Raw genomic sequence first — 14285 nt, 5'->3', positions numbered from 1 at the left:
CAGTATATATATTTTGGCGAGATATGTAGTTTTCGGGCGAGTATTCGAGTGTGCGGGCGGATTGGGCTGCGATACTGCTGACTATGTGTGTGCATCTGTTTTGGCTCATATAGGTCCGAAGACAGGCCGAAGGACGGCCGTGACAACGACGCCATAAATATGCTACCACCAGACGTTCGAGTGAGGAGTCACGTCTTGCATAAACAGTTCCAAAAAACCCCCCTTTGATGCAAAAGCTTTGAAACTCTAGATTATGAGCATGTCGAACTCATCGTACACAAGATCGATGGCTGGTTCGGCTCGCCAGCAGAGCCACGAAGGGGGGAGGGGGTGGAAGCATCCGAGCCATTGAGAAAGTGGCCGCAAAGTGTTGATTGTGTGCCGGCGGCGGTGGCAATGGGAGCCCTGGAGATTTTGATCTTGAGCACCGCCGTGAGCGTTTCCGGTAGGTGAGAGGTGGGGAGGGGGGAGAAGAACAGTAAATGATTTGAGTGCGCGTGGTGGTGAGACGATAAGGATTGTCTAGTCAAATAAAAAAAACAAGGTTACAGTGCTGCATAATGAGCGAGTGTTGAGGCAATTTGCGGCACGAGAAGTTAAAAATGACATGATTAGTACTTAAATGCAAACGCATGCTTCAATTAGGCTGGCCATAGTGGGGTAACATAAATAGTATCATGTACTTAAGACTTGTAAACGTGCTTATGTGACAAGCAATTAAAGAAGAGAGAGATGGTTATAGTAATATAGATAGATACCCTAACATAATAAATGTGGTGCTACTATGTGTCATGCATGACAGTAAATGAGACCACCTATGATACTAATCTATAATACTATACGCTATAGAGATAGTACCATAGACTAGTAACATATGCATGTTACTAGTCTAAGTTACTCCTCACTATGACCAGTCTTAGTCAATTAGTAATGGATGTATGTTATTGGGGTGCATATAAATTGTACACAGTTGTCCGATTAGTACACCATGATTAGGTAAATTGACGAACTAATTATCCACTAGTGATCGCATGACAACTAAAAAAACTATTGAACTAGCAAGTTAATTGCTTAGGTGCATTAATTGCTCCTCGGGATATATGTGTGACAGAGGTCAACCTAATGTGTCGATCTTGTACCTGTGCATCAAGTTGATACAAAATGTAACCAGTTCCAGATTCCGACCTAATAAGGAGCTGGCTAGTGGGACATATGCTACGCGAGATGGATGAATCCAGGACCAAGGTGCTGGATTACGCGATGAATACCGCCGGATGAAAATCAGCTGCAGCTCCCTTATACTCCCTCCGTTCGGAATTACTTATAGTAGAAATGAATGTATGAAGATGTATTTTAGTTCTAGATATATCCATTTCGAAGACAAGTAATTCGGAACGGAGGGAGTACATTGATCATTAAATGCTAGATGATGATCCACATGCAAACCAATGGCGCTGATAAGCATACCACTGAACGTCATGCATCAAAGGAGCTTTTCGGTATGTTCCTCCTTCTCTCGTTACCTCCACGGCTCCACCCACAAACCCTAGCCCCCCAAATCCCATAGTCGATGCACTTCTCCCTCCCTCGTCAGACAGCCGCCACATCCCTCCCTCGTCTCTCCCTCGTCAACACAGCCACGCCTCCAACCTCCCTTCCTCGTTACCACGGCAAACCAGCTCCCATGGCGGCGACAGGGGCGAGGCGGGCGCGGGGGCTGCGGGCGGAAGCAACAGGGGTTGATGGAGGGTCGGGGAGGGGCGGTTGTAGGCGGGTTCGGCGGTTGGGGGCGAGCACCGGACAGGCAGAGGGAGCGTCTTGGTCGAGGGACAGCGAGGCTCGTCGGCTGGGCGACTTCGAGCGCTGGACAGGCAGAGGGAACGACTTGGTCGAGGGACGGCGAGGCTCGCTGGCTTGGCGACGCGAGTGCCAGACAGTCAGAGGGGCTTGGCCGAGGGATCAAGGTGAGATTCACACACCTTTGCCCATCTTGTTTCCTCCTTTATTTTCTCGTCAATTCAAATTTCTATTCAGCCATGTTCTGTTGCATTCTTCTATCGACTTTTGTGTTAATATTTTAGTATTGTTCGCAGGAATTGTTATTTCTTCTGCTGTACTATTTTTTGTGCTGTTCTACAGAAAGCTCATATAGTCAATTCGCAAAAAAGCTCTTATATATGTTCATCTGTGCAGCCTTGTAATAATATTAGAATACTTTGTTGTTGTTTTTTTTTTGCGGCTTCACAAAACCATTAAGCAGTAAGTCGGAGACCTCAGTTTTTTTCACTGAGAAAATGAAAATAAGTCATTAGTAAAGTTGGAATTTAAGTATTAGAACGTGTGGGGTGTTGATCGTGTGTTTGGTGTTGCTCTTTTGCATCAACTTAGGTGTGATTCATCATGCATTCATCCATGTTTATCACTGCTTCTGCCGCGTTGTTTGGTTATGTTTTGTGTCGATGGATTGCTGCTTTATCACCTGTTTGTACTTATGCCACGTGACTCTGTGTGTTTCTTTGCAGTCCATAACTTGTGATTCACAGCCTGCTCTGAAATTTTGTTTGTGTTGGACAGGATTCGTGCAACTCTTCCAATAGGAGGATAGAACACATGCACAAAACTTCGAAAGCCACAAAACCTGGGCGGAAATCATGGACTACACGTTGGTCAATATTGTGCAGGCAACCAGTTGCCACAATCGAACACAATAAGCATCACGGGAGCCTCCTCGTCGTCGGCGATTCTCCGGCGCCTTTGTCTGGTCATCTCTGGCTCCTGCCGTGCTCTCTGGTGCTCCTTTGCCTCATGGATGGCGCTCCCATGCCTCGGACGCACGCCCCCTCTCCCCCGAGCTCCAGATGGGAAGCAGCGGTCCCCCCTCTCCCCCGAGCTCGGGATCCATTGCAGCAACGGCAAGGTAAGCAGCGGCAGAGCTCCCACCTAGCACCTCCTACTAAATACCCCTTTTTTGTTCAAACACCAAAACACTTTGTCAGGGTTGTGAATCCTTAACCTTGTTATTTAGTTCAGTCCATCATAAATACAGCTTAGGAAGCAAGCTTCTTCTAAAATCATTGATCTGGTATTTTTTTAGGGGAGTGCCTTCATAACTGATTTGCAGTAAGGGAAGCAGTGACTCTTGTTTTGCTAGTATTAATAGTTTTATTCTTGAAGTATTTGGCTCTAACAATTTGTTACCATAGCCCCTCTTAAGCAAGTTTCTTGCAGAACAGGTTTTCCCAATGCTAATTAGGGCACTTGTTTTCTATCTGTTTGCCCTGCTTTTAATTACTTTTTCTCCAGGCAGTGAAAGTTTGCAGTCGATGCCATCTAAGTAGGATTCTGGGTTGATTTCAGAGGAGATCAATTATTGTGAGAAGATGAAGAAGCTGAGAGTTGATACGGACTATTTGTGAAAGCAAGTTTAGGAGCTCAAAGCCAACAACAAGTCAACAACCAAGGCTTTGAAAAAGACGTAAGCTCTAATGTTATAAGATTTGATGCATGTTCTTTCATTAGCAATTGTTTTAGTTGTATGAACAAGTTATCTGCCTTGCAAATCTATTTTTTCATGGAGAAATATGAAGTATGTATTCTATACAAAGATGTCATAACAATGTGTAAAATTCAGAGTTTATTGAACATGATCACCACTGAAAAGTAGAAATGCATTTGACAAATGGCATCAAATAGTTTGAAACATTGGATTTCTGATTCACATGTTGGCATATTTATCTTATGGTCACTTAGGATTTATGCATCTGAGCTTCTCATTTTTTGTGTATCGTAGACAGAGTATGACTTCAACTTGTGATTTATAGCTAGAAAGCTCTTTGAATCTGATTTTTCTTTCCTATGTAAATCATCGTTCTTTTCGTATGTGCTCATGTGGCTGCTGAAATTTTTCATGAACAGATCGACCCGCGACACCGGTAAGGCCACAACATCCATTACTGCTATGACTGTTGACTGAGGTGGGAAAGCATGGAGCCTTCCTTCTACTGGTGAGTATTACAGCTGAACCGATTATGGTTGTTGGAATGTCTGATTCTTTGGTTATTATCTTATTCACATAATCCCATTCGCAGGTATAGTTTGGTTTTCTTATGCCCATAGTTTTTTTAGTCATGTTCGTGTGGAGGATGGAGTCAACGCTAGGCACATGGTTGATGGAGAAGGACAAGAGGATGAAGCTCTGACTTGCTTTTCCTATGGTATATATATATATATATATATATATATATATATATATGAGACAAGAGGAGGTGTTCAGTTCCTTTGGATTGCATCATGAAAAACATCTCTTGTTTCAAATCAGAATAACATGAACATTCTTTATGAAGTGCTTCCTAGGGATAATCCAGGATTAGAAATAGAACTTGAAATTGCTTCATAAGAGTTTCTCTAAACATTTGTGAGTCCCTAATTAGATGCATTCGTGTCGGTGGCTGACCTTTTCCATTTTGGTTGTTCATCAGCAGCTATATGCATGTACGCTGTTGCTTGCATGACCACTTGCAACTGCGTTTCGATTCCCTATCCTTTCTGATTTCACAACCGTATCTTTCTTGATATAATTAAGCTTTTGTTCTATTTTAATCCTAGCATATGGTTCTCCTGTTTAATAAGCTAATTGATTAAGCTATCTAAATATGCTAAGTCCTTCTCAACAAGTAATTTAGTTGATCTGCTAAAATCGCAGGAGCCATTCAGAAAAAAATTAGGATCCTGTCAGATATTGGTCAGCGTGTTAGGATATAAGATATCACATTAGGTTTTGTTATCACGTAATGCACAAATTTAGACAACTGACTAAAATTAATTGTGACATTGCAGATTTGTTGAGCCAATATATCGAGGCTTTCCTTTGCTGTTGAAATCTCTATAGAATTTCATAGAAGGTTTGGTTATGTTTTCTTCTATTCCAAATTTTAATTTAAAATTTTGTGACACTTTCATTTTTTCCTTTGCTGTTGAAATCTCTCAGTCACCATGTTGTAACTTGCAACATCGGGTGTCAACATTTATCAAACTCACTCGTTAGTAATGCATGTCCAGATGATTGGTCGGAGTATGCATATCTTTGGACCCTTCCTCCTTGCGGGCCTCTCCACTAAAGACTGGGAGGCAAGAACCAGCGCCACCGCCATGTCTGTTGGTGATGCTCACGCTGGAAACCAGAGGTAGCATCTTGGTCTTGTCCATGCGAGCACCACATCTCTGACAATGCTGCCGCGACCAGAGGGCGGCGAGCTGATCCCCCATGGCTCCTCGCCGACGTATGACAACACCCACCTCCATGCTAATCGAGCTTTTTGACCTGTCCAGCATGATCTGAGACGCCGTCTCCACTTCAGTTCATTGGAGATTGTAATATTGATCTTAGTTCAGTTCAGTCTATTATGTGACCTCACTTTGTTATCTATGATTTCCTTCATTTCTTTGTTTTGGCACATGTCCATTAATTTGTATAGTGGAGCGGATGACCAAATTATTGGAACCTTCCCATGCTTTCCAGGGAAGTTGTTTGTTAGCTCTGCCCCAAACGTTGACAAGCCAGATTTGGGCTTATTTCTTCAGCTTTGCTGCACTGCAGCCTGATAGTATTTTTTTGTTGCTTGATGCTTCATTTTCCTACTTCTTCCTCTTAATGTGACCTTTTGATGCAGGGTGATGTTTCTTTATATGCCCCTCGAGGGACGAGGCCGGCAAGCCGGTGAATGCTTATCACAACAAGCACATGCTGTCAGGGTATGTGAGCATTCCTATCTTGACCTATTAGTGTGCTTTTGTGCCATCTGCCTAGGTGGAATTGTTACGGGCTGAGTAAGATTCCTTGGCTATTTACGGGTTGCAAGTATGATGTGGTTAATCAATATTCCATAATTGAGACGCATTGTAAGTTAATATATTTCTTCAGCCGTTGTGTGTGGCCAAATAAAAATCCTTGTGGGACATTATGGTGAAATTAAATTTAGTGACTATTGGTAGCCTGACATTTAGAACTGTTTGTGTTGAGAATCGATGGGTTCCATCTGATTTTATGAGGATGGGTCGCACAAACTATTGTAGGACTTGAACAGTTGAACCCTGGCCTCCGATCCACTGCAAATTGAGCATTCTTTTGTGATGAAATATTACATTGAAAAAGTTGTCATCAGTATATATTTCTTCTTTAAAGAAACGCTACCTCAGATATTGCTTTTTTACACATGCAGTTTGTTGGGTATGCTTCCAGGAACATGGGCTTATGTTAGTGCTGGTGCATTTGGGAGATCTATAATTGTAAGTTTGTAAATCGTCGACGTTTTCTTAGTTCATCTTTTCTTTGCAAACTTGATTTTTTTCCTACATCAGGAATACTTCTCTACTATACTCTTTCAAGCCATCAAGCTCTTTTTATCTTCTGACTTGTTAATAAGAATACCTCACATACTGTATGTGTTCTCTACTTCTCTTTTATAGAATAGTACTAGCCATAAGCCCATAAGAACCGTGTCCATCCCATGGATATGGGGGTGTCTCGCAGCATGTTGATGGTATCTGCTTTCTAGTGAAGTGTCCAGAATGGAATAACACTTGTATATATGAAATACAGACACCTTAATCCAACTCAAGGCAACCCTTAGTCTACAGTCTGACTTGGCGTTGCTATTAGCAGCTCAAGTATTTCAGCAAAGAATTAGAACATGGTGTTTCATTTGGAATTTTGAAAATCCAGTTATATGTGTAGTCAGGTCGGTTGATCTATAGTGTACCGTAGTATACTTCTCTTTTATAGAATAGTACTAGCCATAAGCCCATAAGAACCGTGTCCATCCCATGGATATGGTGGTGTCTCGCAGCATGTTGATGGTATCTGCTTTCTAGTGAAGTGTCAAGAATGGAATAACAATTGTATATATGAAATACAGACACCTTAATCCAACTCAAGGCAACCCTTAGTCTACAGTCTGACTTGGTGTTGCTATTAGCAGCTCAAGTATTTCAGCAAAGAATTAGAACATGGTGTTTCATTTGGAATTTTGAAAATCCAGTTGTATGTGTAGTCAGGTCGGTTGATCTATAGTGTACCGTAGTATTTTTCTCTCCTTTCCTTGTGCTAATTTTTCCTTATGATCTCGTTATGTTTGTCCAGCTAGAAAATCAGTAGGTTTTTTCATGTCCAACGGTTACTTGAGGCACTGCATTTCAGATCGACGTCGCTTTATTCATGGGTTGGGTTGCCAATTTCGAGCTGCTTAATTTACGGGTTGCGATTGTTGTCACCGTTGTTGAATACAAATTATATTATCTGGATGGCTAGATTTTTATTTGTGTTTGTGTCACAGGCTGCAAAGAATCTTGTAGCTGTGGCGGCGGTGACACTTTCAGTTCCTGCTTTCAGGGCACCTACTACAAATATACCTTCTGGATCAGGTATGTATCATATGGTTGCTTGTCTGTCCAACACACACATGAACTACAACCTTAATCGTTCTCAGTAACCTGTTATGTGATTAGAGTCCTCCCATCTGGGCACTGCAGTCGTCCTTGCACCGTCACACACAACGTCGGAGACACGAACGAGGTCGAGCAGTCCGTGTCTTCGTCCTCTTCCCTTGGCGTGTGGAACCTGATATAAACAAGAGGCCAAACAATATGTGGCATCTTCATTGTCGTCCTCTCGTGTGGCACCGGAGAGATGGACAAGGAGGCCAATAGCTGGAAGTGCGGCAGACTGTAATGCTTTGGTTGATGAGGAATTATCTTTGTACATAGTGGTTTGTTTGATGGGACCCATCTGGCACCGCCGAGCTTCCGCTCAAGCGGCGTGCCATGGGGGCGCCCCAACCTCTAGTATATATAGCAGGAGTCTTGGTGCTTGCTTTATTAGGGTTCCTCTCTTTCATTCTCTCATGCTTTCCAGATCTAAGAAATGCATAGGTGGCCACACACTCTCTTTCTCTGCTCATGGCTGGTCACAAATCCGGCGTAACCACTTGACCAGGGAAGGGGTGTAGGTGCGTCGTCCACGCAGTCGTTGGCGGTGAGGGAGGAGACCAACAGCTGCCCGCGTGTTCTGATCGACGGCCGTGCCATTCTCTTCGAGATAGCGTCGGATCGGGAGGGCCTTCGACCCCTTCTTCCTCCCCGTGGTATTGTGGCCAAGATGCGGCCTCCAGACGTCGTCTTTGCCACATGCCGACGACCCTTGGGTATATATTCCTTCGAAACCGACCTTTCTCTACTGCCCCAGTTCCCCATGTGGCTGCGTGTGCATATTTTTCTACTCCCGTCGACTATTCCAAAGCCACGTAGACTTTTACTATTATTAGAGGTAAAGCCAGTTCATACAGTCGAATTTAAGGGTTGATTCAAATAGGGAAGAAAGTGGGAAATCTGTAGCATGAATTTAGGACATGATTCTAAGAGGAAATGGGGAAATGTAGCATGAATCTAGGACATGATTCTAAGAGGCAATGGGGGGAAAGTAATGGATACTGGCTACCCAACTGAGCCAACTGCTCCCTTGGTTGATAAGGCGAAGAAAGCATGGTGGATGGCGAAGAGTGGGGGAAGTGGACCTGTCTCTTTGGTTGAAAAAAGGAAAGGAAGTGAGGGGCGTTGGGGGAAAACACAAATGAGAACGAGCAGCTCTAGATTTCCTGTGCTCACATAGGAAAATGTCACCGAAGAGATAAAAAATGGAACAAATGCAGACATGCTGCCTGAGTGTTTGCTGCTTTGGGCAACCACATCTGCCTCACCAATTTATGCCCCTGCTATCCCTACGCCCATATCGCTACCGTTAATGTAAAATCACATGAATTATTAAGCAATGCCACCTAATGTCACTATTAAGTAATGGTCTAGTGCTGTCGATAAATTGAAGCAATGCCACCACCATTTTATTTCTCATGAATTGTGTTTTTGTAGTCACACTTAAATCTCACACCGCTAGCATTGCTTCATCCCAGTGGAACTGCAAAATTTTGATTGCACATTTTATGACCATGTGCTATTCTCATGACAGTAATACTAATGCTATTGTTTTGCATGTTAATCTAGTGACAGTGTTGATGTGATGTGATGCTACTTCTTACTTAAGGGCATTTTCATACTGTCAATGTAGTGCCAATTATAACACAATAGATGCTGATGTTAATCATATGCCACTGCAAATAAATGTCACTATTTAAATAACCGTATTTCATATTTGCGGAAACAAGGATGTGTGTCTCCATATCGTTTCTATCAGCGCAATCAAAAGTACACCTCAGTTTTAGTAGAACTGCACAAAATGAGATGGCTATTCCTAGCTGCCGTTGCCTAACCACCTATCTTCCAGGTATTCCTACATAGGTAGTGACTAGGTAGAATGGCCAACGCAATCTAAAAGAAGCTGAATCATATATTTTACTTCCTAACTGCAGTGCAGGGACGAGCGAAAACAATTGTATCCTAGTTGGGAATGCACTTTCTCCCAATTCATCCATGGACGGAGGACTAGCTAGCACGGCTGCATGAAGGTTTTTGGGACAGGTGCACGAACAAAAGGCATCATGGTCTGCTTATTTCTGCAAATAGCAGTGCTTAAATTTAGTAGAACTGCACAAGAAGTTTAGATGGTCAATACACTACATGGTTCAGTTCAGCATTCCAACTAAGAACACAATTATAATTGGTTATTTTGAAATGAAAGAACCTAATCTTGGATGGTGGCAACAAGAAAAACCAGAGTGAACTCCAGGAAATTAAAGCCTGCCTAAGGAGGCCCTTTGCTCAGAGAAGCATTGCTTGATTTTTTCTGATTTGTAAACCTTTTCACAACTTTGTCTTTTGCTGTGAACTAGTAAATATTTTTGTTATGTTCTATGAATCATTGAGATGTATAAAATTTCTTAACTTATGCTTTTCAAGTATTTTATGAAGCCGAGTTTAATGTGCATGTTCAACATGAACACTGGACTAGCATGTGAACATTTAGAATTTACAGTGTGGCCTCAGTTAACTGCATGAACCACTGTAATCAGATACGTAGTTGCTTATATGTCAGACAATAGATTATTGATCGTTAGCTAGTCGATAGCCGACTTTTCTAGTGTTGAAGCGAGCTGAGTCAATGTGCCTTGTTTTACAGAACTTTTTACAAATGGAGTAGTACCAGCAGTGTTTACATGTACTTAACCAGCCTTATCTACCCTATGTATACATTAGTGCACAATTCTCAAAAGAGTACTCTATTACATCAAACACACACTGCTCGTATGATAAACCGTGACAACTTATGTCTTATCATGCCATATTACATGAAAAAACTAGTGAGGACGGATATGTTTCGGCAATAATTAGGATGGTTCTCACATGATTCACGGGCGCACAAAAGTAGCAGTAGTTCCCATAGACAGATTCAAAGAGAGTACTAGTCCAGAGGGCTCGATAATAGGCAAGGTTCGGATAATTAGACACAATCCAAACTACTATTAAACACTAGGTGGGGCAACTATTTCATGCCTTGATCTAATTTGCGATTTGCATAGGACGGACCTTCCCATGAACATCACCAAGGATGTCCAGCAGCAGCTCAATCCTGTGAATCTTCCTGAAGATAACCTTGTGGCCTTGCCACTCATAAACTTATTTTTTGGAGGCATGCCACGTCATCTTCCTGCATAAGATTGACAAGAACAGTATGCCTCACAAAGGAACGAGTAACTTTGAATTTCTTGTGCTTCAGTACACCCTGGACAACACGCCTGACAACAGTGAGGCTGGAATACATCTCGACATTGGTATAAATGCAAATGGCTTCCAGGATCCAACAACCTAAGAACTTTGTTTTCCCAGTGCATATATTCAGGTCATCTGCCTCATAGCGAGTGACATGTACAACCACACAATCCTTGTCTGCATCAGGGCTCTAATTGAAATAGAAACAAATTCTGAATTACTTTCCAATATAAGAAACACAAGTTATTTCAACCAATATGTAGAGTCAAAGGTCTGCATGACAGGGAAGGTAGCATGGCATCGAAGGTAATAAAATTTTGCATTATTTATCACCGCATACTTAGATGAAAAATAACAATCGAGATCGGCAAAGAAGAAAATCACCTTGGGTACCGCAACGGGGGGGGGGGGACACATCATCGAAGGGGGAAAACTGCTCGTGTAGGGCCATGAGGGCTGTAACCTCAGATGGGGCATTGACCATCTCAGTAGTGGCCGTGAGCTTATCTGGATTCGGCTCAGTGGCTGCCTCCATCTTCTTGGAGCTCTCTGTCTCGTGTGGATCAGCCTCCTGCGCCTGCTCCAACATCGGTAGATCTTTGCCAGGTTCTCCTTGCTCCATCATGAAACTGACGAATACTAGAAGATGTGACGCCCTCGATTCAACCGTACACTAATAATACACGCAAATGTGTACGATCAAGATCAAAAACTCATGGGAAGATATCACAACATAACTCTAGACACAAATTAAAATAATACAAGCTTTATATTACAAGCCAGGGGCCTCGAGGACTCGAATACATAAGCTCGAATACACAAGAGTCAGCGGAAGCAACAATATTTGAGTACAGACATGAGTTAAACAAGTTTGCCTTAAGAAGGCTAGCACAAAAACAACAACGATCGAAAAGACAAGGCCTCCTGCCTGGGAGCCTCCTAACTACTCCAAGTCGTCAACGGTCATCATGTAGTAGTAGGCACCCTCGGGGTAGTAGTAGTCATCAGTGGTGTCGTCTGGCTCCTGGGATCCGTCATCTGGTCGCAACAATCGGGTATATGGGAAAAAGAGGTAGCAAAGCAACCGTAGTACTCATCCAAAGTACTCGCAAGATATACATCAGATCTAAACTAAGTACGCATCTGTATCAAAGGAAATGGGTTGTATCTGTGGACTAAACTGCAGAATGCCAGAAAAGAAGGGGAAAGCCTAGCCTATCGAAGACTAGCATCTTCAAGCATCTTGCAGCATATAGAAGAGTACAGATCAACATAATTTAAAGTAGTAGTAGCGTTATCAACCTCGGCCAGAGATCCTTTCTCGACTCACTGCGAGAAAGCAATCCCAGAGCCATACTATCCATTTCTCATAACCATTTCTCATCTCAAGTATCCAATTCTAATTGTATCGATCGAGATACAACTCCAAGTGTATGTTACCGTAGGACAGGCTATCGATAGATGTTTCTTCCCTGCAGGGGTGCACCAACTTACCCACCACGCTCGATTAACTCCAGCCGGAGACACTTTCCTCGGTCATGCCCGACCTCGGCCAAACAATATGCCGCAACCCGACCTAGGCTTAATAGAGAGGTCAAGCACGCCGAACTAAACCTATGCCCCCAGGGGTCTTGGGCCATCGCCCCGGGAACTCCTGCACGTTGCGTGGGGGGGCGGTGAGCAGACCTAGCTACCTCCTTAAAAAGGCATGTGCTTACCAGTCCAACCCGGCGCACGCCACTCAATCACATGACGTCTATTAAGCTTCGTCTTATGCATACGACGCAGAACGCCCATACTATGCCCACGTGATGGTTAGTGCTATCAGGCCATAGGCCCCTCGGATCAAATATCCAAACCATTAGTGAGTTGGCAGTGCGGTCACGAGCAGAGACTCACGAAAGATGTGACCCCGTCGCCCCGTCTTGAGTACTTGCGGCAAGGGCTAAGAATGCCCGGCCATGCCTCATAAGTATCTCACTGGCACCTTCCAGGTCAACCCGACTTCACATGACTCGCTATTACGCTCGCGCGGGTACCCCTCAGGGCCGACCCTTCTTTAGTAACATGGCTCAGTGCAAAGTCATAGTAACCATAGTAACTGTGTATCTAACACCAAGGGGAAACCCCGAGGAATCACCCCCGGTGAATTCCACTCGATGTTATCATCAAGGTGAACGTAAGAGGATCCACCCTCGAGGTTCACACTTGAGGGGTTGCACGACAGAGCCGTAACGGAAGTGGTTAAGGAGGAAATCACCCTCGATGACCTCGACCGTATAGCTACACTATAGAGGTCTCATCAGGAGTGATGTAAGAGGTTCCACCCTCGGCACTCGATGGTAACTCTACAGAGTCGTACAACTAGGGGGGGATGTGCGGTGTCGGGGCCTGGATGTCGATCACGTTGATCGAGTCATCGAACATAAAGCGAGGCAACTGGGACAAGGTGGGGGTCACTGATGGATCACTAACAAACCTATACTAAGCAGTTTAGGATAAGCAGGTAAGGTAACAATAAACAGGTAACAAAAACAGGCTATGCATCAGAGTAGGATCATATAGAAAGCAGTAGCAGTTCTAATGCAAGAATGAGAGGGAAATAAATGGGCGATATTGGAATGCTCAAGGGGGGTTTGCTTGCCTGGAAGCTCTGGTGAAAAAGAAGAAGTGTCGTCATCGACGTAGTCGAACACAGGGGCATCAACAGCGGTCTCGGGGTCTACCGGAGAGAAGAGGGGGAAGAAACAGTAAATACAGAGCAAACAGATGCATTACTAAGCATTACATGACGATAGGCAAAGCTAGGGTTGTCCTAACGTAGTACTACACATTGCAGACGGAGGGGATAAACATCCGAGGATGAATTCCCGGCGTTAGACGAATTCTGGACAGATGAAAGAGAGGGGACGGTTCCATGTTCAACATGCTAGGGGCATGTGACAGGTGAAAGGACCACACATTCGGATTCGTGAGATTTTTCTGAACAACTTTCATATAGAAAACATTTTCATCGGAGTTACTGATTATTTCCTATGATTTTTCAAAGATTAAAGCACTTCCAGAAATTATTTAAATTAACAGAAAAGGAATATGACGTCAGCATTGCGTGGGGATGATGTTAGCGGTCAACAGACTTGCTAACCAGGTCAAAACTGACTTGTGGGTCCAGTGGGACCCACATGTCATAGACAGAGAGCTAACAGAGTTCATTTTAATTAAACATAGTTAATTAAGGGGGTGGGCCTCGGGTGTTAGTGGCTACTTAGGTTAATTAAACATTTTAAATTACACCGAAGTTAATTAGTGGGAGGGGCCCGCCTGTCATTGACAAGGGGTGCCCAGTTAGCAGAGTTGACTGAGTCAACTCAGTCAACAGGGCCCCACGGGCCCACGGTCAGTTGCTCAAGGGACGGGCCCAGGCGTCCTCGTCAGCCCACGCCGATGCTGGTGGTCGGAGTAACTCCGGCGGGCCGTTTCGCGCGGCGCATCGCCGGCGAGGTGCGGAACCAACCGTCCGGGGTCTATTTGACGCCCGAGAGGCGCCGTTCGGACGCGGTGAACGAGCCACG

The 14285-nt window shown here is 43.9% G+C and overlaps 1 protein-coding gene across 16 annotated transcripts; it reads left to right on the top strand.

The window, feature by feature from the left end:
* The first annotated feature begins 1457 nt into the window (after positions 1-1457).
* On the top strand, positions 1458-9898 carry LOC123188494 (uncharacterized). 16 transcript variants are annotated; one of them, XR_006494731.1, is made up of 11 exons: positions 1461-1964; positions 2575-2917; positions 3304-3475; positions 3916-4004; positions 4089-4214; positions 4837-4901; positions 5059-5183; positions 5670-5751; positions 6239-6285; positions 7332-7419; positions 7504-7872. XR_006494731.1 is itself a non-coding variant. In XM_044600641.1 (6 exons), the coding sequence occupies exons 3-6, from the start codon at positions 5741-5743 to the stop codon at positions 7622-7624; spliced, it is 306 nt and encodes a 101-aa protein (XP_044456576.1). In that variant the 5' UTR covers positions 4238-4901; positions 5059-5183; positions 5670-5740; the 3' UTR covers positions 7625-7872. The 16 variants fall into 16 exon arrangements, 2 of the variants coding, with proteins under 2 accessions (XP_044456576.1, XP_044456575.1); XR_006494730.1 differs by having other exon boundaries at positions 5059-5279; positions 7528-7872; XR_006494729.1 differs by having other exon boundaries at positions 5059-5279.
* The last annotated feature ends 4387 nt before the right edge of the window (positions 9899-14285 follow it).

This window comes from Triticum aestivum, chromosome 2A, assembly GCF_018294505.1.
Source record: "Triticum aestivum cultivar Chinese Spring chromosome 2A, IWGSC CS RefSeq v2.1, whole genome shotgun sequence".
In the NCBI taxonomy this organism is placed as follows: Eukaryota; Viridiplantae; Streptophyta; class Magnoliopsida; order Poales; family Poaceae; genus Triticum; species Triticum aestivum.
Note: the sequence above shows the minus strand (reverse complement) of the source record. Positions and strands in the feature narration are given on the sequence as shown.